The 26,253-nt window shown below is 36.9% G+C and overlaps 2 protein-coding genes across 2 annotated transcripts; one reads left to right on the forward strand and one right to left on the reverse strand.

Annotated features, from left to right (window-relative positions):
* Positions 1-271: 271 nt before the first annotated feature.
* LOC120623687 lies at positions 272-22,613 on the reverse strand. The gene is made up of 14 exons (XM_039889859.1): positions 22,349-22,613; positions 20,092-20,277; positions 19,333-19,636; positions 18,122-18,380; positions 15,922-16,106; positions 14,223-14,471; positions 13,046-13,243; positions 11,702-11,843; positions 9,866-10,036; positions 8,529-8,680; positions 6,744-6,874; positions 6,130-6,266; positions 5,469-5,597; positions 272-4,744 (listed from the first exon to the last, which is right to left on the reverse strand). Exons 2-14 carry the CDS (start codon positions 20,256-20,258, stop codon positions 2,289-2,291), a joined length of 4,680 nt encoding a protein of 1,559 aa, XP_039745793.1. The 5' UTR covers positions 20,259-20,277; positions 22,349-22,613; the 3' UTR covers positions 272-2,288.
* A 266-nt stretch (positions 22,614-22,879) lies between these two features.
* On the forward strand, positions 22,880-26,166 carry LOC120623857 (iduronate 2-sulfatase). Its single transcript, XM_039890127.1, has 4 exons — positions 22,880-23,136; positions 23,209-23,686; positions 24,126-24,398; positions 25,366-26,166. Exons 1-4 carry the CDS (start codon positions 22,921-22,923, stop codon positions 25,968-25,970), a joined length of 1,572 nt encoding a protein of 523 aa, XP_039746061.1. The 5' UTR covers positions 22,880-22,920; the 3' UTR covers positions 25,971-26,166.
* Positions 26,167-26,253: the final 87 nt, after the last annotated feature.

Consider the following 26,253-nt stretch of genomic DNA (forward strand, 5'->3'; position numbering starts at 1 on the left):
AAATTTAGGTAATATTCATCCGAATATCCGACCTCCAATAATGGCATTTACCATACAGAAAAACTAGAAATCTATTCAATAAATGAGCTATTTAATCTACGCTTCAGTTACGGTTCATATACCTGACAAATTATCTAATAACAAAATCGATTTTGATCGCTAATAAAGTTTCGGTTAAAAAAATATATCATGTTATTGATAATCACAAATTACTTGATATGAATAAATTTTATCAAATATAAAGAATAAAAATATCTAAAAATTAAAGAAAATGAACTATTTGATAAGAATAAAATATTTTTTTGTTAATAATTCGTTACACCATTAGTGGATATTCTTTCTAAGAATAGCGAGATTCTACTAACTAAATATATAAGAAATTGTTACTAATACGCTTGCACACGACTCTTAAAGTAAGCTAAGTTGGAAACCTAAAATCAGTGTCGTCCTTTTCCGCAGAATGATGAAAGACTGAAGAATGTAAAGGGCATACAACTTTGGGCTTCCTTTTTAATGCCATCCAATCAATAAAAACTTGTTTTTGCAACAAAAAAAATACATTCTGTACGCTGTCCATTATTTTAAACAAAAATACTTACGACTATAATTATTTTTTACATGCTCTACAATATTATATTCATGTGTAGTATGTTAACACTTAAATGTTAATAATTATCATACTTGAATGTCATCCCAGCTTATTCAGTTTGAATATTGATTAAGAAACGTTCATAGAAGGTATTAGAAGCTTTCGGCACTAAAAAAAATGCCCAATATGGATCATGCTCTTTGGATATAGGACCTAGAACACTAACAACGCGATCCGTGTTGAGTCAAATGTAATCAGACAATTTGGTCGAAATTTAGCGTTCATACAAAATGCAATATAATTAGATCAGACTTAACAAGCGTCGCCTTGTATTACGGTCGGTTCCGAGATTAGTTTCGTGTACAAACATTAACCATTGTCTAACAGCGCCATATCGCGAAGTACTCGTACCTAACGCAAGATTGTCTATACTGGCCTCGTGTAGTTTTACTTTACTGAGATACAGTGCACTGCGCGTGAAGAAAGAAAACTTTTAACTAAAACTACGTTTGCACCATTTATTATGTTTCACGCAAAACTTTGAATTAACAAGGCCATCACGATTGGGTGCCGCATTCAAACTGTATTATACTTGTAACTGCGTATTTTTATAGATCTGATGATATGATCTGATGATGATGATATCTCTTCTGATGATATATGCGATATTTAATAGAGCTGCGACTTCATGAATAAGGTCTGGTCTATCGTAATTTTAGGTTTTGCTTGAAACAAAATCGGTACTAATCTAAATAAATTAATCAAAATAAGTACTTATAATAGAGCACTGAAAAAGATTGCGCCAGATTTCTTGAGGTTCACTTGGTTAGAATCTTTGCATACATTATTACAACTAACGAATAACCCAAATTGAGCCAGTACAAAATTGGACTTACAATAAACATCAGCAGGCTAACTCAAGTGAACTTAGCGTGTATAATAACTTTGAATTAAACTTTCGGCGAACTTTTTCTTGTTGAAATAATAGTTTTCTTTCTCGTCATCTCGAGTGAAGATTCTGGATCTCATGTTCTCTGTGTCCATCGATTCGTAGGATCTCATCAGTACCAGTTGTCCATGGGTTTTGGTCCTCTGAGCTAAGGTTCCAGTTTATCTTTCATTTAAAAACATAAATATCCTGAGCATAACTCACTCCAACGAGAGACTTAAAGATTTCATATCAGGCCCATAGTTAACGACCATGTTTCAGAGCTGTAAATCATCACCCGCACTGTTTAAAGAGTTTGATATTTATGCATTGAAGAATTTTGGACAAATTCTTCCACCATTAATTTATTAAAAACCAATAATAATAAATGTATGCCTGCTGTTCTCTTAACCCACTAACGCCAAAAATTATACCATAATTGGATGGATATCCACTCAAGAAATCTAACAGTGTTTTTTTATTATTTTTGCTACATTTTTTTAACTTTTTTATTTTTGTTTTATTTGTTTTACAGTACAGATAATTCTTGGTAATAATGTCAAGGTTTTAACAAGAACTATCAGTATCGTATATCATAATAATATTTTAAAGAATGATAATTTTACCTCGTAAGGATATTTTTTTTTTGTTTTTATGTGTGCATAACCACTTCAAAATTCATTTGCTTATCTAAAATTACAACAACAATAAGAGCTGCAAATATTTCACTAATATAGCTCAAAAGCTCGAAAACATTGAACACGATTTAAATTACTTTTTCTTTCTACGGGATTTCTTTGATTTAGATTGTTTTGTCAAGGACATATTTGTATTAGCAGCTTCTGTATTTTTCTTATCTTCTTTATCACTGTCGGCCGATAGTACAGGAGATGCAATATCATCATCAGACGATTTCTCTAAGTCATCTTTCTCCACTTTTGCGTCGTCATCTAACTTGACTTCTTGAGATGTAATCTTGTCACTTTCAACAACGTTAAACCCTTTCTCTTTTCGGTCTGGCACTTTTTCTATATCAATCAGGTTAAATGTACTCGATTCGATGGCTTTGTTTGTTGTATCTTTAATCGATGAGAGAATATCGTCAATATTTATCTTGCATATGGGGCTAGTGATTTTTGAATCTTCTTCTAAGAGACTGTCTCTCATAACTTCAAGTTTAAAGTCATCCAAACCAAAATCCATTGGTTCTAATGTTGGTAAATCTGTCAAAACTGAATGATGTTCTTCAACAAAATTAAGGTCAGAAGGGGCGTCACATTCTGCTACCATTATATCGGTCCTCTTACAAAGTTCAATAAGCTTATCCTGCAATGACATTTCAGACTTTTTATTTAGCTCTAAAATCGAAGCTACATCTTGGACATCTTCCCTTTCGATAGTTTCAACATTCGTTTTAACTTCTTCAACCTTTTTAACATTTTTTGCTGCTGCAATAGAACTCCACGATTTTATAGGTTTTTCACCTTTATCGCTATCGTGATTCTTCTTTTCGGATAATAATGGTGATTTTTTATGTGTTTTATTGCCTCGAGTTATTTGTATTTCAGGAAAATCATCCTCGGTTGTATTGATAACATAAACCTCTTTATCTGCAATCTCGCTAGCTTTGTCTACTTGACGAAAATCAAGTTTCGGAGATGACTTTCTATTGACCGATTTTGGCGATTCTTTAGCGTAAAGCGACACATTAGGTTTAGAATCTAAAAAAGGCGTAGTTTCTGAATCAAATGGTTCCTGTTTATTTTTAGAATCTTTTATAGTATCTTTTGTGGCAGCAATAGACTCTGTAAAGGATTTATTTTCACTGAAAATATTTTTTGTTGCGACAGGAACATCTTCAGCAACTATTTCAGCTGTTTTTAATGTCTCATCTTTTCTTTCCGGAGTTCTACTTTTTGAAGAACGTTGTTTTTTAGACTTTGATACATATGAAGATGCGGGCTCCATTTCTTCAAATGGAGTTGAAATTGACACTAACTCTCCACTCAATGTTTGCTGCTTGTCTTCTATCGCATGTATTTCAATAAAGCTGTCATCATCTTCCTTCGACTGTTGTTCTTCGGATTTCTTAACTTTTCGATTCTTTTTAGATTTAACTTTTGTTTCTTCAACTTTAGTGTCTTTAGGTAATGTTTCTTTGTATAATTTTGGTGTATTTTCGGGTTCATTCAAAAGCAAATCCCACGCCTGTTCTTCAGTCTTTATTACTTTATCACGTTGCTTTTCAGTCGATACTTTATTAGCGGATTTTGTTATTTCTGTAATGACCGAAGTATCTTTCTCGGTTTTAGATAAATCTTTATTAACATCGATTGTCTCTAAATTTTTAACAGTAGTCTGCGACTTTTCATCTGCAGACTTATGGACTTCTTCTTTTTTAGTAGCAGTAACAGGTCTCACTTTAGAGGCTTCCCTTTGTTTTTTAGGTACAATATTTTCACAGTCATCCGCGCATATTTTACTCTTAACACTAACGCCACTAGCAGCTCTATCACTAACTGACTTGGTGGTGGGAGATTTCTTAACTCTAGGTCGAGCCACCGGTTGAATATCATCCGGAGGTCGATTAAATTTTGGCAGTGATTTTGATTTATCCTCTCGCTCCGTCTCGGACACCGAGACACTCTCACGCACTCTGTCATGCTTCGCACTCTCACGCTCGAGATCTCTATTTACAACGATATCCTTAGCATCTAAATTAGATCTATCTACTTTTACTACATCGGCCATCGTTTCTCTATTTGAACGCTCGGGGGTTGGTAGGAATTTATCGTCATCGAAGTCGTAAGTGTCGATTTGTTCTTCGAAGACTTCGGTGTCGTAGACAACGCGATCTACATTCGGGGGTAGCCAGGAGCGGACGCCGGTCAGTTCGGCCGGGATGACGACGTCCGTATTGAGGGGTAGTGGCTCGTCTTCTGGAGATAGTTCTCTAGGCGATACGCTTTGTACGGGGATGGTGGTGGAGTGTGGCAGTGGTTGCGTGGCTATATGCGGCGCGAGGGGGGCCGAGGCGCGCACTACGGGGCGGAAGGCGCCTTCGTCATCGTTGGAGCGCGTGTAGACGTCGGGGTCGAGCGGCGGTGGCTGCTGCTGCGTCAGTGGCGCCACCACAGTACCGGTCGGGGCAACCGCACGCACAACGCCCCCGCCCGCCGGCCGCGCCTCTCGCGTTTCGCACACCTCCTCTAGCCCCTTCCGCAGCCCTATACCAAAAACCGAAGGCAACCACGTTAGTCTATAGACACCGGTCGACGAACGAACGATCCGACAAGCCGAGGCGTATGGAGTCGTAAGTTAGTTTCATTCGCGTAGAATTCTAACTCTTAACTGAACACGTCTCGGCCCACCTGATGATGCGCTCGTAGACCCGTAATGGATTTTAGAAAAAAGCAATGTAGTGGACGAGTTAATTCGAAAGCCAAAAAAAAGTATCGGGTGCCTTTGGCTTCGGTATAGAACTGGCCGTACCGAATGAGAGGACGCGCCGGGACTTACGTGCCTCAGGAAGGTGTCGCGCGGACGCGTACTCTCATGTTCTCAGTGTTAATTAAGCTTTCTTCGGTAACTTCTCCACTTGCAATGCTTCACTCTTGTGTCACTTCACCGTTTACGATGTTACGCTCATGGAGTCATGACGTTAGGCAAATATTGTTAATTTTTTGTTATTGAAATTAGAATCTTTAATGTTCATGTTATATATAATGTAAAACATAAGTTTTGAAAATATGAGTTCAGTTAATTAATTGATAAGTGTTAACTCGACATAATAATTATCATAATACAATATATTTTTTTGGTTATTAGTAGTGTTAGAAATGCTTTATGTTATAGTAGTTATGCAAAATTCATGCTTTATTTTCGAGTTCATAACTCATAATTTCGTACTGTAAGCGAATGCAATAACTACAGATAAGAATAAAGACATACCGTGGTCTTCCTTCATAGCTTCGGCGAGATCTTCTTTGAGTTGCACGTCGCATACCGATGGGGCCCGACCGCTCTCGGCTAGAAGGGATTTGCGTCGGAAACTGTCGGACGGTGAGTGTTCCAGTGAACCTGACAGTACAGAAAGAATTATTACAGTTGTAGCCGAAAATCTATCACTTAAACTAACTATCTCTTATTAAACGTGACGGCTTTGGCCTTGACGGCCTGCTTTCTGAGCCAAGGCCGTGGGTTTGATTCCCACAACTGGACAATGTTTGTGTGATGAACATGAATGTTTTTCAGTGTCTGGGTGTTTATATGTATATTATAAGTACTTAGGTATATTATTCATTAAAAAATATATTTACAGTCAAATTAGTACCCATAAACCAACTACGCTTAATTTAGGGCTATATGGCGAAGTGTGTATTGTCGTAGTATATTAATTTATTTAATTGTGGTGGTGACGATGATGACGATGATGATGATGATGATGATGATGATGATGATGATGATGATGATGCTTATGATGTTGGTGGTGATGATGGTGGTGATGACGGTGGTGATGATGGTGGTGATGATGGTAGTGGTGGTGGTTGTGGTTATGATGATGATGGTGGGGATGATGGTGATGATGGTGGTGATGCAGGTGTGTACTGACTTGCGGAGCCAGAGTCTATAAGCACCGGCACGATGGGTCGCACGCCGGGCATGTTCACCGGGTTGGAGCGAGCCGCGCCGCGGGCCGCGCTCGTGTCCACTTCCACCGCCTCCGCCTCCGATAGCGAAGAGTTTGAGCTGGAACAAATACAGGTGTTAAACAACCGGAGCCTTGCAAGTAAACGTTGCATAACGTCGGAATAGTGTTTTTTAAACTACCTCGTTGGTCTAGTGGGTAGCATGCTAGGCTCTCACACACAGTCTACAATATTCAGACTATTGTCAATATTCACATTATTGTCAAAATTCAGACAATTGTCAACATTCAGACTATTGTCAATATTCAGACTATTGTCAATATTCAAACTATTGTCAATATTCAGACTATTGCCAATATTAGATTATTGTCAATATTCAGCATATTGTCGATATTCAAATTATTGTCGATATATTTATTTTGTCGATTATTCGATATTATTGTATGGCAAAACCGCATTGGAGCAGCGTAGTGGGTTTGTACTCTAATACACGCTTTCCTATGCAAAAGATCTCTGCCCAACAATGGTACGCTGATAGAAATAGGTGGTAAAAGGAACAGACGTACGTAATACATACCCAGTGCTATTATATGTTTTGAACACAAACTGCGGCCCCATCCACAGGCGCCGATGCGGGCCCGCGTGCGTAACTATCTCAACTTGGGACAACCAGCGCTCTTCCTCACTCATGCACATGTCTGCACACCTCTGAAACAAGAGTATGTTTAGAACACTTTGATACTACAATTTTTTTTATCGAGTACAAGTTAACCCGTAAGCTCACAAGGTGAAAATGATCACATCCGAAATTAATTTTAAAGACATACAAAATCTCCAGATATCAGATTCAATTTAGTAGTGACATGATTTTTCTAGATCGCAAAACTCATGGAGTCTGACAGTATAGTAAACGCGCAGGGTGATTACGTATCTCGCTACACGCTTACGACAGGCGTAAATCTTGCAATCACAGCTGTCAAACGTCACTTTTCCATACAATAAATAAACAAAAGTGACGTTTGACAGCAGTGATTGCAAGATTTACGTAGCGAGTTACGTAATCACCCTGCCGTACTCCTAATCTATTTATATGCGGCATTGTATAAAAGCTTCGCGTCACATATTTTTAAATAGGGTGGTAGCTACCTAAGACGAAACCTCCCATTACAGTATCAGAAAAAGAATAATCTGGGTGTAATTTACACTTTTCGGGTTTTCACAATCGCCTAAATTGTATGCCTATAAAATAATAATATTTTTTTATTGGCTAACTTTGACCCAAATATGATATGTATTTATATCTCTGTAACTACATTTTTTCTTTGGTGTACAATAATAAATAGTATTCATTCATTCATTCATCTGCACTATTATATAACAGAATAAGTAAAAACTAAACTAAATCAAAAAAACTTACATGAGATATATATATATATATATTCAATATACAAATATTACAATTTAGAATTTTTGCCTCCAGGTAGCAAGCACTACATGGAGTTAAATATAAAGCTTGATTTAGGCGACCACTATAGAAAAAAAAAGTTTCACTAACTCTTAGGTAGGTTAACGACTCCTGAAATCTCCTTCATTAGGCGTTACTTGCTTAGGCATTGCTTTAGTCGTCATTAGTGAAAACGGACATTGTCTCTACCTAAGATTATCATCAACCCTTACCGGTTCACTACATGGCACGGGTATCCTATGAGTAGGGTTGCTGTCCACCATACTGGCCAAGTGGGGATTGGAGAATTTCACGCCCTTGAAAGGTCAGCTCACAATTGATTTATTCAAAATAAAAATAAAAACAAAATTCTAAATACATTTATTTCGAGCAGCCTAATTTATAAGCACTTTTGAAACGACAAGACAGTCTGTTTGTAAGTGACTCTACCACCGGTTCGGAGGGCAGATTCCACTGAGAAAAGCCGGCAAGAAACTCAGCAGATTGCTCTTTTCCAACATCAATTTAAAGTTTAACAATCTTTAGAATTTCTCTGTTTTGTGAGAGATGAGAGCGGAGTGACCTGCTTCCAAGCAGCCTTGTCGTTAAGGAATTCATCAATCGTGTAGTAACCACGATTTGTTAAATGTGTTTTAATATATTGTTTAAACTTAGGTAAAGGTAGATCTAATAAATAAATAAATTTATTTGTTTAATCAGCAAAAACACACCCCGTGAAGACATTCCAGTTGCCCAATTCGTCTCCTCGGGGCTATACATAAAGGCTTAAATGAAAACGCACATAACTCCGAAAAGTTAGAGATGCGTGCCAGGTATTTACAAAAACGGGAAGCCGAAGCCACTGGAGTAAACAAAGGTTATCAACTACTGCAGCGTGTCATGCGAAATAAAACTTACCCGGCAACTAAGCGGTTGCAGAAGTGGGTTGGAAGGTGGTAGCGGCGCCAAGAGGTCAGCGGCCGCTGGTGGTCTTTGTAAAGGCCACTGAGCCATCGCCTCCACTTCCAACTCTATCGGGGACTCGTCGCAGATCTTCTCCTTCGCCACACCTACGATCAAAAAGAAATTTTTGATTCCAAGAAAAATATGCTTCGAAAGCTTTAGCGATACAAACTGCTAAACTAGTCTCGCAATTCTCTCTTTAACTGAATTGTGTGTATCCATCGCCATTTTATTTATGAACGAGTCATACAATCGCAATATAGTATAGAATACAAATAGCAATATAATACATATATAATACAAATACAATTATTAATATAATATTTTTTTTATTACGCTATACTCTTCCTGTTTATTAAAATTCTACTTACCACTATCATAGAATAGTTTTTATTTGCTGGAATATGGGTACAAAATAGTTAAGAACTACGAGTATTTAGTATAAAGCCAAGCTTCAACATATTCTGCCATCTCGGCGCGCAAGTATTAAAATCACACAGGATTATGATAATATATTAACAAATATTTAAAATTTAATTAAAAGAATTTCTCATTCCCGTGTAGTTAAAATAATTTACCACATATGTTACCTATATGAATAAATATATGCGAAGTATGTTCTCAGCTTTAGAAAGCTATAAAAATGCAATGATAAATGTGATAGTACATCACTTAAAAAAATATTATTATAAAATTACAGTTTATTTGTTAGACCTTGACGTTCTTAAAATAATGATTAAATGTGCACAAGTATATTTCATAAGGAATCACCCTGTAAAAATATTAGATCAAAAGAAGCATAATTATTTTTCCATAGTAACGAATTCAAAACATTCTAAGTGTTTACTTATGACAACCCTATTGAAGATAAAATACCGATACGTGTATAGTACGTGCGCTACGCGACGCGTACCTAATAAAGTGGCAGGAGTGACTCCTGTCGCTTTACAAAATAGTTCTTAGCTTTATACAAAATAGTTCTTAAAACTAATTCAAAACATTCTAAGTGTTTATTTATGACAACCCTATTGAAGATAAAAGACCGACACGTGCATAGTACCTCCGCTACGCGACGTGTGGCTAATAAAATTTTGCATTTGATGTAAGGGCTGTATCTAATTTATTTCAGTAAAAACTATGGCAATGGTTTACTCAAAACTAACAATTAGTGTCTCAGTCTCACAGACAGTCAATAATGTAGCTCTAGAATCTTTCAAGTATAATTTCGTTTACACGTTGTATAATAATTAAATGAGTATGCGATTAATGACATTATTTATTTTCATACTTACTACGAGCGGGGCGAGGGTGCAATGCCAGGTGTAGCAAAGCCCCGGAAGCAGCCATCAAGTACAGTGGTACAGAGGCTGCGCGGCCGGTGATGCCGTTGACGCCAAAACACGCGCGCGCCAGTAGCGGCACTGAGCCGTTGTCTTCCGACAGAGACGACAGTCGCTGGCGACCTACGGATACCATCTTCATCATCATCATCATCATCATTATAACCCATTACCGGCCCAGTACAGGGCACGGGTTCTCACTGGACGAGAAGGGTTCAGAGTGCCAATTGAGAGATTAACTTATTTTCTCGCGTAAAAGTTAATTACGATTTGTGTGGTATCGAAGGAGCGTCTTCTAACGTTCTCTGTGTAACCGGCAGGGTGTTGAGGTATCTCATCTCACGACAGGCTTGCGACAGGCGTTAATGTTGCAATGTTTTATTTATTATTTATGCGCTAATGTGACGTTTGACAGCATTGGTCGCCAGATTTAAGACTGTCGCAAACCCGTTCTGAGATACGTGATGACCCTGCCAGACGCTAAAAGTCATCGGTTATAACTTTTAAAATATTTGTCCGTTTTATGCACCTCCGTACGGACTGATCAGAATCGATAAAAGCATTTATTTTGATAAGAATTAACTTTGTACTACAATGGCTTCCAAATAAAAGGTAGATAGATATATGTCGTCGCAGACTGTTTTTAGAGCTTATTAAAAGAAGCAATCCCCACTAAACATTATGAATTATATTAGTCAATCTAACGGTTTTTAGCGCCAAGAAATATTTCAGATAGCAAACTTATTTCTTACTTATTTAAAATTCGTTGTTATATTCTGACCAAATTAAAACAATGTCTTTATAAATTATAGTCTATGTGTTATACAGATTACACAAATCCACCCAACCAGTGTTCCACAAATCCATCCATCCATACATACAAACTGTCACACTTGTAATATTACTAGGTTTATAGGATAGTTTTTTTGGACCTAACAATTCATAAGTTTGAAGGATATGTTTGAACTCATTTATTGTACTGTTCAATTGATGAATTTTCTAATGACAAGGTTGCTTGAAAGCATGCGGCTCCGCTTTCATCTCTACATAGAAAAAATAATGGTTTTTTTAAAATCTCTTTTAATACATTGAGTTACTAAAGTGACTGTGTAGCTCTTGTGGGTCTACAATTACTACCTTACAAACTAGCTTATTTCACGTCTACCTACATTAATCTTAAATCTATTATATAAATATTTCGCAGCCTCAGAATAGGGGTTTGACAAACTTATGTTAACATCAGCAAACATTTTATTCTGAACCTCGCGAGGCATACATTCCATCAGAATGTGATAAACATCTTCCGTTACACCACAGTTTAGACCATTGGGAAAAATTAATGTTAAAATGTAAAATGTTGATGTTGGAAAGGAGCAACTACTGAGTTTCTTGCCGGCTTCTCGGTGGTATCTGCCTTCCGAACAGCAGGGCTAGCACGGGCAAGAGACAAAAATTATATCCCCCGATTATATTTCCTGACAAGGGATATAATTAACGTGTCCACCTGCTAAAGCAAGGAATATAGAATAGGAGAAGTTTATCCCCTTTTATTATTAAACATATATTATTTAGATATTATTTCCACTTGTGCGCCAGTGCTCTGAGAGTTCATAAAGCTGTGGGAGAAGATACATTTTTATCTGTTCCCCGGGGATATAGTTGTATCCTGCCCATGCTAGCCGTGGTAGAGTCCACAAAAAGACAGCATTGACGTTCCAAAATTGCTTATAGAGCAAGCCTACCTGAAATAAATTAATTTTGAATTTTGAGTTTGGTTGAAGTACTCACCGGAACTGGTCCTAGTGATAGTGTGCGTGGCGAGATTGTGCGTGGGACGCAGTTGTGCGAGCGGCGTGCTGTTGTTGGGCTGCGGGTACGGCGGCAGGCGGGGGTTCGGGAACCACGCGCCTGCGCCCATGCCTTCGCAGACCTGGGGGAAAACACTCTTACATTTTTTTTATGGTAACTAATAATCGACGGTACCGTCGATTATTAGTTACAAATAACCCAGATGGTAAGTGGAAAATCATCGCCTATAAATAGTGCGGCACATATAAAATTAACAAAATTAAAACAGTTTAAAAAAACCTAAAGATAGGCATTGTAAAAGATCGGTACTTTAGGTACCTACAGTTAATATTATCTGTCATAGTAAGTGTTACTTGTATCTACATCGTATCGCCCCACTGCTCCTTATAATATTATGTGGATAGTGTTGTGGATTAAATATTAAACCCATTTCTTTTACTTTTTGTTAAATTTAAGAGCTATTGTTGTAATATATAATTGTTTTCTGTCCCAAATAAATAAAATAAAGATATAAAAAGCCTTCCTTTAAGTATTTTTAACTCGTACTGGTGATTTTGTTTATTTTATATCAATTGCATACCCTGTGTATACCCTCTGTGCACGCCACTGGCAACACCTACAATGTGCTTTTGCCTTTTTCCTCCTTACTCTACGAGGCACGGGGATGGATAACTCCAATATATAATTTCGGGTTAGTACTGAGGATTTCTTGAACCTTGAAACTCGACGACACACATTTTATGTTCAGTCCTCTTGAGCCGTAGTCGAGCATGGTAACTATTTGTGGTCATTATATTATGTGTCATCTACCTTCATCTACCTTTTGCAGTAAAGTTTTTTGTGAAAGCTCGTCTGGAGAAGTACTACCTCCAAGCTTATTTGTGCTGCTAAGCAGCATTGCTGTGTTCCGGTCTGAAGACCGTGGAGTCCGGTTACACACATAAGTCTTAACACCTACGCCTCAAGAGTGACCGACACAGGGCGGCACTTTAAAAGACGTGTCTCTTGCATGCGCTGCGAAGGCGATGATTTTCGACTTACCGTCAATTATTACAATAAAAAAAACAAAATGTGTTAATTTTATAAATTTAAAATGCATATAAAAACTGATGACTGATGTGAAAGGCATATACTAATTTCGGCATCGACGGTAGGAAAGCCCTAGCTTAATTGGATTAAGCGCTCAGGCCGCGATTGCCAGAGAGTCGCAGGTTCAAATCCTGTCGGTTCCGAAAATTATTATATGTATTTTAAATTGATAATTTGTGTAGGTAAAAACATTAATAAAAATTATTAAAATTATAAACAAAATGTGTCACTCACAGGGCTATGCGCGCAGGGTGTACCGTGTATCGGCAGGCCGGCAGACCGATGGAAGCGCGACAGTCGGTTGACGACGCGCGGCTGCGTGTGCGTACGCACTCCGCACGCACCTCCGTACGGACTGATCGCGAACACGTGCGTAGTTCCGCGCAGCGTGGATATCGCCGTCCACCGCGAGTCGCCCGATATTGCTATGTCCTGCCAAAATATAATAACATGAGTGGCATGGCCGGTAGTAAACTGTTACTACCACCGAATAATATTGAAGCATCAAAAACCACTCCACTTTAGTACTGTTTGTCGTACAGGGATTAGACACTTCATTCAAGCAGCAGTAGTCGGTAATTGTTTATGGCATAAAATAATGGCTGAATGAGGGTTCTGTATGTATTTAATACTGTGGTTATAACGTCTCTCCCAAAAGTGTTTGACATATATTTGACAATATACTAGGACAATACACACATCGCCATCTAGCCCCAAAGTAAGCATAGCTTGTGTTATGGGTACTAAGATGACTGATGAATAATTATATGATACATGATATGATATAATATACATAAATACTTATAATATATAGCATCCAGACACTGAAAAACATTCATGTTCATCACACAAACATTGTCCAGTTGTGGGAATCGAACCCACGGCTTTGGCGCAGCAAGCAGGGTCGCTGCCCACTGCTCCAATCGGCCGTCAAACATCACTTTTGTATTTATATACATATGAAGTTCGACAGCAAATATCGCTAGATTTACGCCTGTGCGATAAACATGTATATAATGAAACCATGTAAACTTTAGAACAGAACTTTAGGACTTTCCAGATCCTACTCGTAGGTCGGTTACAAATATCGGGCCCTATAACGTCAACATAAAATGGAACAAATTAAATCTTTAAAAGTTCAGACGTCTGAGTTACTGAACTTTTAAACAAAGCGCTCTTGTAAAAATAAAACAAATCAAAATTACATTATTCGCGACTCTAATCCAAATAGCATAAAGTACATTTTGCTCTGAGGTTACAGTGTTTTTATACTCGTAATTGACTCTACGATTGCGAGCATGATGATGAGCAAATCTTATATTGAAGTGCTGATAACCAGAATCATCTCTCGAAGCGTAAGCTATATTTCACACTCACAGTTTTATACACACAAAAAAAAAAGATTGCTTACCTGTACTTTAGCTGTTGTATCACCCCTATGCAGGATGTACAGGTGATGTACAGACGCCAAACTCGGTCCACAGGGATGGGGGTTAATGCGAAACACGTGGAAGTCATGGCCGCGTCGATCCGCAGTCACCAGCAGCATGCCACTCGGGTCGAACTTCAGAGCGATAATGGCCTCGGAGTGTGCGATGAAGTGAGCTACGATCGGGTCGCAGGGGTCTTCGCAATCTTGGCTGTCTTCGTCTTCATTTCCCTGGGAAATACGAAATAATTTATTATTTGGTGGACTGGCGTTTGATGACTTGATTGTAATCAAGAGACAAGTAAAATAGACAAGAAACGACCATAGAGTATTCGTTAGCGTGCCTCGTTTAAAAAGGCCGCTAGACCGAAAACCGGTGTGGGTCGCGCCCCCACTACGGGGTTCTCATATAGACTGGCGAGATCGCAAAAACACGGCAAACCCAATTATTATCACTTATTTTTTGTAAATGCAAATATGATTGACTTTCGTTGACTGTTTGGTTCCGTATTATTCAAATCCTATGTAAAGTAACATACATTTCACGAAAGCATTCGGCGGCATTTATTTTAATAACACAATTGTTACTTTGTCGAAACACTGTCATTTCCGGAATCAAAAGCGGCATGTAAATAAATGATAGAGGCTTTTTGTCCAAAGGTACAACCATATACAATGGCCTTCTGTTTTGGACACCAAACACTAATTATTTCAGACTCAGCAAATGGTTGTACACCTTTCTATATATTGTGCTCGTATATCCTTCTTTTTTACTGTCGTTTCCGGAGTCAAAAGCGACATACAGATACATGATTGAGGCTTTCTATTCAAAGGTGTAGTACAACAAAGCTTTCTGTTTGGATACCAAAAACGAATTATTTTAGACACGGCAAATCAAGTGGAGCCGAAGGCCGAAATGTTGAAGTGAAAATCATCTTTAAGTGACAATGGGTAAGTCAGCCGTTATTGCAGACGAGTTTTAGGTAACTGAAAATAAAACGCTTTGTTAATACATTATGGTGGCGCCTCCGTTGGCGCTTTCGGTTGCGCCACCATGGGGCTCTAAGTTACCAAACGAAAGCAATATAAATGTTACCAGGGTCGTTTTCATTTCATTGAAGAAAGAGAAGGCGTGCCTTGTAAGGCAACCCATGGTAAATTATGTGAAACGTGAAATAGCTCTAAACATATTAGTGATTGTGACACGGAGCTAAGAGTGGAGTTGTTATAATACACTTTTTCCCGTTTTCTCTAATGCAAGGAATCGTTTAAATCAAATGCTTTATGATTTGTGTGTAGAAATAAAAATGTTTCACCAACTCTTAGGTGATTGGTCTATTGGTCAAAATAGATGTTTAACTAGGAATATCCTTAGATTAGGCGTTAATTATTTAGGCATTGTTTTATTTGCCGTTATTGAAAACCGGCATTATTCTATTTACTTCTAACATTATGGCCCAAAAATAACTGTAATTCTTTCAGCCGTCGTGTATGTATGTAATTTCGTTTATTTATTTCTCCATTACCATTACAGGTGCCAGAAATTTTAAATTTGTAAAAATTAGAATAGTTTTTTTTTTTTGCACTGGTTTATGTGAATGCATCCGCCCGGAATCTGCACTGTTGGACAGTTCGGTTTCCGATGCGTAAATGCATTTCCCAGCGCACAAAATAAAGTTACCTCAATGTCCAACACAGTAACAACGCCCGGCTGCTGTATGTCGGCGTGCGGTGGCGACGGCGACTGGGAGGTGCTGCGACCTCCCGCCAAGCTGTGGGCGACGCTCTCGCCTAACCCTCGTAAGCCTTTGCTCAGGGACTTGGCTGCGTGAAGAACTGTTGCGGTGTAACTTGTGACGCCTTCACCTGCGAACCGTTATATTGATAAACTGGCAGTTGCCCGTGACTCCTTCCTGGTATAATTTCAAGACTTTCAAATTAACTTTATCCTATACAAACTTCAATACGATATTTCGACTGCCTAGTGTGAGATTTCCTACCTAAGTTTACTTATTCGATGGCGATAGAAAATCTCATACTAGGCAAACTACACTGGGGGTTAAAAAAAATACTAGAAAGCTCTCGGCTTTAAGTTCTTACTATTAAAACGAACAACTTATGCTTTTCAAAATTCAGTATTAATTTATTTTATACAAAAAAAAACATGTTATTTCTGTAAATTGATATTACACTGTGATAGAATTCGGGCCAGTGACCGCACGATACAGTCGTGGTTGCCGATTTTACATTACAGAGTAGTAACAAATAAGGTATCTATGTATTATCATATTGAGTATTTAATATTTCACAAACTATTAAGTTAATCAAAAGTCATAGAACAAAAGTTATTAGTTTTAATGTAAACTAACTATATGCCAAGAGTTTTCTGGTATATTTCAGTTAGCCCGTACACCACAAACCCTCCGCGTCACATCGCCTTCCCGTCAGTTACTTCTTATTATGTCGACTATCAAAATCAGTCATGTAATTTTAGGAATTAGACGGAATACAAACAGACAAATAGACAAACACAATTGGAAAGCAGATTTCAAACTGCTTAGGGCTTTCTTACGCCATCATGTAGTTACGACTCATAATCAGAAGAAGCGAATTAATAGCAGATCTTAAATACTTCGCCTGACGAAAAACAAGGCAATATAATTTATATGTTAGCCATTCATACTGAATTAGAAATACATATACATATATATTTTTGTTTACTTCATATAGCAAAAAAACTGAGTCTCTTTTGTATAACTTATTGGTCCGAAATAAGCAATCTACTTTTAAACTGGGTTTTGTTGTTAATATAAACAAAACAATAAAAATGCACTGCTTCTAGTGCAATAATGAGTGTAAGGTCAGCTTGAGGCGTTGGCCTTTACAACTGATCGATAAAGACAAAGGAAATGCATTTATTGCTGGTGTTTTCGCAAGCCATTATCTATTCCTATTTAGTGGTGATGTAATCCATACTAATATTTTAATTTTGAAAGTGTTTGTTTGTTTATTTGTTACCTATGTTCGTGGGAACCGCTGATATCCTTTATCTTTGTTAAGTTATATGTGTGACAAATACAATTTGGCAACTAAATATATAAAAATAAAGGAAACTAAATTCCCGTGGGATTTAAAAGAAAACAAAACTAAAAAAACAGAGGCCGCGAGAACTGTTAGTCATTAATAATTTCTGGAGAATAATAAAATATACTTTCCGCCTTGCTGAATCCAAATATTAACAAAAGTTTATTTTTTAAACACAGTAATAAAATATGGGAAATAGTCAAGGTTTGAAAGTCTAACAGAAAAAATTATGAAATTTTATTCCACTTTTTAATGAACAATTGTTTTATTTTCATGCCAAGTAACATTGTATGATAAGGTCAGGTTTTGCGTAACTTGTTTTTAAATGAATGCATTGTATCTTTTCTCTTTATGCGTAATAAGTTTGTTTAAATATATATAAGGTAAATAAACATATCTGTTAACGACGCGTATGCGCGAATGTATTAACACATCTATATATATAAAAATGAACGGCCGGACCGATTTGGATAATTCAAATCTTGAAATATTGGTGAAAGGTTCAAACGGTGAGAAAATACTAATATATATGTATAAATCTTCTGTACGTGTGATTGTAAACTAGCTCGTCCAAAAAAAACGGGTTCCTGTTTAGTTGGAAAACACAATTGGACCCGGTAGGTGGCGCTACTATACCGGGCAGGACGACGTCTGCCGGGTCCGCTAGTTTATAATTAATGTGTATTTCGCAATACACCTAGAAAAAACCTCGCTAATTTACATAAAAAAACCCGTATTATCTTGATGCGACACATGTTAAGTGACAAGTTAAGGTAATGTTTTAAATTTATACTCACTTTCACACCCCCCACTGCTCCTTTTCGAAGGGTTCAACTTCTTATCTGCATACGCGAGCCAACGGTCGCCGAGGGTCAGGGGGTTGATGGGAGAATTGCCCCCAAGGGGGCAAGGACAGGGGTAGCAAGTGGTGATGGCCAATCTGTCTTCCAAGGTCGCCGCGTCGAAGACAGCGAAGCGTTCAGAGAATGATACCACCACGGAACGCTTGTTCGCCAGCACATCTAGTATCGGGTTCTTGAATTTGATGCTTTTCACCTTGAACAAGTTTTTCTTATTACTTAACAAGGCATTGATATTTGTATGCCTTATATTATATTTTACAATTTGGAGTGCAATACAACATTGCAATCTATCATCATCTCAAAGTAAGCGTGCTTATGTTATGGGTACTAAGATAATATTTTTATAAATATATTACACATTAATACTTATAATATTCAGATAGACACCCAGACACTGAAATGAAAACATTCATGTTCATCAGACATAAAATTTCCAGTTGTGGGAATCGAACCCATGGCCTTGGACTCAGAAAACAGGGTCACTGCCCACTGCGCCAACTGGCTGTCAACAACCACCATACCGACAAAAACGTGCGTTGCGGTATGATGTCGCGTAGATAAAGATTAAGGGTATCAGATAAATATAACTGTAATACACCCCTAACAAGTTATCCCGTTACCATCTTAGAATTCATCATCACCTTACACCAGGTGAGATTGAATGAATGAATGAATACACTTTTATTGTACACCAAAGAAACAAAAAGTAGTTACAAAGATATAAATACAAATCAAGAGAGTACAATTTGGTGGCCTTATCGCTACATAGCGATTTCTTCCAGGCAACCAATGGCGTAAAAGGAAAAAACATAGAAAAGAGGTAGGTGGTGCAATGAATAAGATTTAAAAATTATACAAATATATAAATATAAATAAAATATATATATATATATATATATATATATATAAATATAACTATAATATATATATATATAAATATATTACATATAAATACAAATAAAATATATAACATAAATATCTATATAAATATATTACATATAACATCCCCAATTAGTATGAAATACATAAATAATTTAGATTAGAGATTGGTAACTTGTCATGGAAAAAAAATACTTTCACTCCCACATAGTGGTTCTATGTAAGCGTATGAGTGCGTTTTCATATTTTTCCAGTATACGACATACCTGTTCTCCACCTCGGATGGATATAAAGCTGAGTGAGCAAAACGCTGGGCCAGGGCTTGCCGAGTCACACAAGGCTATGAGGGGCCTCTTCGATGCGAAGCAGTCGCCGTGCTGCGGAGTGGGCAGTATACGGAGCACCCTCACAGTGCCTTGTCGCCACGACAACACCTCCTGGGCCTCGCCAGTGGGCGGTATCAGCCACACTTGCACGCCGGAGCCGTAGCCCAGGATCAGGAGCAGCGGGGGTACGTCATTGTCAATGTCTCCTTCAGGTGTAGGTTCGTTTATGTCGGCTGTTTCGAACCTGTATGTATAGCATACTAGAGTTGGACGCATTTATTACGATAGTATTTTTGCTTAGAAATAAAAAATATAATAAAAAGCAACTAAATTGCGACTAAAAGGATGCGAATAGGATATAGAAATAAACTATAGTCTTACATATTTACCTACTATATATATATATATATGTAACTAAAGATTAAAGACAAACATACCAGCTTTAGCATCTGTACTCCGTACTAACATTATGAATGCAAAACTGTGTATGATTGTTTGTTCATTTGTTTATTTGTTTAGATCAACCACAGCAGTAACCTTGATTAAATTTTGGGTAGAGATAACTTGTATCCTGTAGGATACTACGGTATAGCTCAGGAAAACTAACAGTCGACAGGGAGTTTCAAAAAAAAAAACAAAAAAATTGCTGATGAAGTCTAGAACAGCTAGTGTATAATATTAGTATGTATAGTGACATACCTCGCCCACTGTATAACGTCCTTAGGATCAACAGTGGATGAAGAAGAGAGTGTGACGTCGTTGATGAAGCCAGACACCGCGTCGATGATGCTGCGGTCGCTGGGTGGCTGCGACGGTACCGTGAGCGGCCCACCCGAGCGCGCGTGCCTCGGCGACTCCGCCGACATGCTGATCGCGTGACACCAACTACCATGGCACATAATGACATTTACAACGTGTTACGGAATTACGAAAAACTGTTGAAGGATGCATAAGTATATCTCACCCTGTAAAGATATTAAATCAAAAGAAGCATGTTTATTTTTCCATACATAACTAACACAAAACATTCTAAGTGTTTACTTATGATAACCCTATTGCAGATAAAAGACCGACACGTGCATAGTACCTACACTACACGACGGGTACCGAATAAAGTGGAAGGAGTAACTTGGTTGAAGTTTTGCATGTAATGTTAGGGCTGTATCTGATTTCTTTCAGTTTAAAGTATGGCAATTGTTTACTCAAAAACTTTTAGCGTTTCGGTTTCACAGATAAGTCTCAGAGACAGATAATAATGTACCTCTAAAACCTCTAAAGTTTTATTTCAGTTTTCATTTACAGTGTTTACAATAGCTATGTACAAGGTTGCTATGCTATGCATACAGGTGATTTTTTGAACAATTAAAGTCTTAAAATTTACTATTGAAAATGGTAATTTCCTGTTGCTTTTTCATGCCTACTTAAAACTCTGTTATTGATAGAAAAACTTGGTTGCTCAAAATTAACCAAATTATCTATTAAAACACATATGGGTTATAGTTGAAAGCACAATTTCTTTTCTTTCTCAAACTATTTTGAAGTCCATCAATCTGTACTGTCTAAACTCCTTCTCATTGTGTGAGGAGACCCGTGAACTGTAGTGGGCTGGTAATGGCTTGATATGATAATGATGACCATGAACCCACATTAGGTTTGTGTGATGGGTCTATGCTCTAAAGACCTCTGATCTGTGGAAGAGGAGGCCTGTGCCCAGCAAGCCCAGCAGTGGTATGTTGATAGGCTTATGATGATATCCCAGTTTGGGGCAAACCACATACCCCCTTGTATGTGATATTTCACAGACATTAATTGAGGTTCAAAAGACATATACATATAACTTTGATTACTGATTATAAGCTGTAACGCTCTAATAAATGTAACAAATAAGTTAACACAACATAACACTTACATATTAAAAAAAAAACTCTAAATAATAATTTAACACAAAAGACAGAAGGAGAATTCAATAAAATTTCTTTACATAAAACAAATTATCTTACAGCAAAGCAATGATATTATGTTAATTCAACTTCTTATTTCAGTATTAACTCATATCTGTATATAAGGTTAGTTAAGCAGAGGCTGGCCTCCTCGCAATAGCACAAATACTAACATTATAATTCAATTTGTTTTAAAAGCAACATTGACTCAACTCTGATACTGGATGGATAAAACTTTACAGCTCTGAATTCAGCTTTACCTTTATTACTAATATCTGATCTATAACTTCAACTTCTAGTTACAGCATGTTATTTAAGCCCATCAACCAGAATTAAAGCAGAATGGTGGGTCCATATTCCTTATGATAGGCTAATGCTTAGCAATACAACAAGATTTTACATTATGTCATTGTAAGCCACATTTATACCTTAGGTCAAGGTTATAATTTTAGTGAAATAATCATTTTAGATAACAAATAACAAATTTAAAGCCTCCTTGGTTATCATGAGAATAACAATACAAATGTTAAAAAAATAAAACTTAAGGCACCAAGAGAATACAAATGTTAAAAAAAAAACTTAAGGAAAATTTAACATACCTACTTAGTAATCATGTACAATCATTAGAATCAACAATCAAACTTGTATTTATTATTAAAACAGTTGTACAACCCTTGTATATTGGATAAATTTACATTTGATTCCAAATACAAACGAAAACAAAACACTGTCAAATTGTGTGGGCGATTACATAATTACAGAAAATAAACAAGCTCAGTGTAACATTAGCCTAATGATAATTTTTCTATAGTGAAAGATGTTATTGTGAAACAGTTTGTGCTATTATTATTTTTAAGCACGTACCTGTGGATTCAATGCACTGCATACAATCATTTATTTCTAAGGACCGAGGACAAAGGAAATCGATGGTAGCTAATGCTCTTGACAAAACTATCGATCGCCTTTCGTTCGAAATTTAACTAGTAAAAATAGAATGAATACGAATGAAAACTTACCTCGTATAAAAGTTTATGGATCATTTTAATTCCATTTCAATTAAAATAGTGCAATTGCGTCGTTTTTACTGGCAGTCGAAAACAATGACGTCACAACAATAGAAAAAAATATTACTGCACTCACTCGAACACACACATTAATTTAGGTACAAAATGCTTTATAAATTAATTTATTTTAAGCAATAATTTAAATTTTAATTAAAATACAAACACTACAACATACAACAGATGTTTTGGACTTTTGTTTGAATGACACTCGCGTACAGTGGTCAATCCACTTATTTACTAGTGTGCGTGTACGTTTATAGACATCGAACCATATGACGTCAAATGTGTGCGGAATTATTGACAGACTATAAATTACAAATACGTAACCAGTCTAAGTTTTAAAATTCTAATTTAGGAACGAAAAAAAATTGTGGTTATTCTAAAGTAGTTAGGTGTAGAGTTAAAAATTAGTTACTAGAATTTATTATCTGTAGGTTGTACTTCTAATTGATGATTCCAAAGTTATCTGTGAAGCAACAGAGAAGTAGTTGAACATAGTTGCTTTTTTATTTCGAACGGTTAATATGTATTCGTTAAATATGAATTCCACAATATTTTTCAATCTATTAATTTGGGTTGAAATAGTTCATTCAATTAAGCTGGCAAATGATTTAAAAAAGAGTAATGTATTGATTATTTTTGTTGACGACATGCGACACCTGACGGAAAAGGAAGTGTACTTGCCAAATATTCAAAAATTAGCGGGAGAAAGTATTCAGTTTTCTAATGCTTTTGCGCAGGTAACTAACAACTACTTTCTATTTTATTTTTCTACTAAACATTAATCAATTTTATAAAATATTTTTTCACAGCAGTCATTGTGCGCTCCAAGTAGAAATTCGATACTTACGGGGCGACGACCCGATGCATTACACCTGTACGATTTCTACAGCTACTGGCGTGAATTTGTTGGTAACTTTTCCACGATGCCTCAACTATTCAAAGAGTTCGGATTTGATACTTATTCCGTTGGCAAAATATTTCATCCGGGGAAAAGTTCAAATTTTACGGACGACTATCCATATAGCTGGTCGGAAATTCCATACCATCCTCCTACGGAAAGGTATAGAAATGCAGCAGTTTGTAAGGATAGAAAAACTAAAAAACTGCAAAAGAATCTCATTTGTCCCGTAACTGTCAAAACTCATCCTGGCAGGACTTTACCCGATATGGAAACCTTGAAACGTTCTATTGATATTTTAAGTCAAAGAAACAGAAGCAAGCCATTTCTTCTCGCAGTCGGATTTCACAAGCCTCATATTCCGCTGAAATATCCTCACCAATATCTCAGTAAGTTGAAGAACTAAGCAGTATGAAAATAGATCTAGCGAACTGGCTGGCTTTTGAATATCGATGTATCAAATCATTACCTAATTTTTTCCATGACTATAGCCGAGAAATAAGAACATAACCTCATTCAGCCATTACTGCATGCAGTGTCCAAGAAACGTTGCAAAAAAATGCCCTAAGCATAAAAAAATTAAAAAATTGCCTTAGCAAAAGTTGCCCTAAGAATAACCTTAATCGAATGCCCAGTGATTTCGAATACTATATTTAATGTAAAAATACGAATGTTCCTTATATACCCTAATATATACCCTTGGGAATTCGATGTTTTTCCAGGATCAAAACTAGCCTATGCTACTCTCCGTCATTTCAACTTTATGCCAAAAATCAAGTCGATTGGTCGCTTTTCTTAGAAAAATAATAGTTACGCGGAACATTCCAGAAAGAGTTCCAATCAGTGAGGTGAACCCACCCAATAACCGGTACATGCCTAAAGGGATGCCCTCAGTAGCGTGGCATCCATGGTGCGACGTCCGCTATAGAGACGATATAAAAGCCCTAAATATATCCTTCCCCATGGGCATAATGCCTACAAAATGGACGTTAAAAATCCGACAGAGTTACTACGCAGCGTCATTGTATGTGGATGACCTTATCGGGCAACTGATGGGATATGTAGATAACAACACCATTATTGTCCTTACAAGCGATCACGGTGAGTACCTACTACCTATTCAGAAGCAGATGTTATTAGCATAAAATATTTGTAATATTAAAGCTTTGGCAGTCTACTCTGCTATAAATAGTACTCTAAATCATTTTGAGTGTTTAAGAATGTATCTAGTAAAGTCAAATTCATAAATATTGCTTTGGTACGAGAAAATTAAATGAGGAGAAATTAACACACAACAAGCGAAAACCTTACAAGCGTTTATGGTGTTCGGTCTAAGTATAATTTAATAAAAGTTCTTATTATTTACGCTACTATAAACTACTACTCTTACAAAGACAGGTTTTTGATTAAATACTTACATAAGAGCTCTCCCCACTGAATGCTAAAACAATCAAGCAAATTTGCCAAAAAACGACTAGATACTTTTAACCATTTTTTAAAATGATTAAATCGTTTATCATTTTTTTTCTTATGTAGAAAATTACATCAACGAACAAAGCGCGCAAGAAAAGGCAAAGTAGGAACGATTTTACAGAAGTTAGCCGAGTGACACTCAGGCCCGTTTCCTGTCATTTGGATTTCTCCCGGCGAGCGGATTTGGTATCCGGTGTGGTCGCCCGACCCCGTATCCGATAATTTAATATACCTTTTTCCTACTTTCACACGGCCTGTACTAATGTGGGACGCAGTTTAACTACAGGCGCGCTATCAAAGCACGCGGACCAGATCCGCACGCGGGCAAACCGCATGACAGGAAAAGGGCCCACTCTCAAAGCGGAGAGGGTGGCGCGGCGAAGTGGGAAGAATTATAGTAAAGAACCGAAGCGTCAAGAAAAACTTTAATCTCTGCAAAGCACTTTCTATTGACTCTGCACTCAATCGGTGTTAAATAATAAATCAATAAATAAAAGGTTATTAAAATATTAAACGAATTAAAAATGTCCTGTCCTATTTTGAACTTTAGGTGCAACTCACTATGCTATGCTCACTATGCTATTTTAATTTACAGGTTGGTCATTAGGAGAAAATGGCCTCTGGGCTAAATACAGCAACTTCGACGTGGCTCTGAAAGTTCCATTAATATTTAAAATTCCGGGACAAACCCCAAGATCCATAACCACTCCTGTTGAATTAATCGATATTTTCCCAACGCTGATAGAACTTGTTGGGTTAAAGCAAACTACTTCTAAGTGCAAGAGTTTTAACGATAAATCAACTTTGTGTTTTGATGGCAAAAGTTTAGTGAATATAATGAGAAATAACAATGCCACTTTTACTGCGCGGAAATCCTATGCGATATCCCAGTATCCCCGTCCAAGTGTACGCCCAACAATTAATTCCGATAAACCAAGGTTGAAAAACATAAAAATAATGGGTTACAGTATAAGAACAAAGAAATATAGGTACACGGAATGGATATCGTTTAATAATACACAGTTTACTAGGAACTGGAATAAAATGTACGGCATTGAGCTCTACAATCACATGGTGGATGGCGAAGAATCGAATAATTTACATTTCGATCCAAATTATATACATGTTAGACAAAAACTATCTAGAATGCTTAGATCACATATAGATCCTAATTTTAAACGTGCAGTACGCTCAATCTAAGTTGACCGGACCGAAGTAAGTCAGCTTTAGCTTCGCAGATGCAGTTTTTAAGAATTAATTGCTCGTCCAAGTTGACATCTGCACGGTGACATCCGCGAGTCTCAGAGACCTACTTTCGCAAGATCAACTGAGATTATGCGAACCGAATTCTTACCACCATCGCATAGAGCATTATTATATTGATATTGTTGATATGAATTATATCCTTTTTTTTAACTAATTACAAGTGGCGATTAAAAATAAGTACTTAACAAAGGTATACAGCTAAATATGGGTAGTTTAA

The sequence above is a fragment of the Pararge aegeria genome, chromosome 5 (assembly GCF_905163445.1).
Source record: "Pararge aegeria chromosome 5, ilParAegt1.1, whole genome shotgun sequence".
In the NCBI taxonomy this organism is placed as follows: Eukaryota; Metazoa; Arthropoda; class Insecta; order Lepidoptera; family Nymphalidae; genus Pararge; species Pararge aegeria.

Bases quoted from the DNA above. Each gene is read 5' to 3' on its own strand.
- LOC120623687 (XM_039889859.1), bottom strand. From the start codon at position 20,258: ATGTCGGCGGAGTCGCCGAGGCACGCGCGCTCGGGTGGGCCGCTCACG. The intron at 16,107-18,121 runs GTGAGTATAAAT...AACGGTTCGCAG, and splicing joins GAGCAGTGGGGGGTGTGAAA to GTGAAGGCGTCACAAGTTAC. The intron at 8,681-9,865 runs GTAAGTATGAAA...TTTTGATCGTAG, and splicing joins GCACCCTCGCCCCGCTCGTA to GTGTGGCGAAGGAGAAGATC.
- LOC120623857 (XM_039890127.1), top strand. From the start codon at position 22,921: ATGTATTCGTTAAATATGAATTCCACAATATTTTTCAATCTATTAATT. The intron at 23,137-23,208 runs GTAACTAACAAC...ATTTTTTCACAG, and splicing joins TTTCTAATGCTTTTGCGCAG to CAGTCATTGTGCGCTCCAAG. The intron at 23,687-24,125 runs GTAAGTTGAAGA...GGAACATTCCAG, and splicing joins ATATCCTCACCAATATCTCA to AAAGAGTTCCAATCAGTGAG.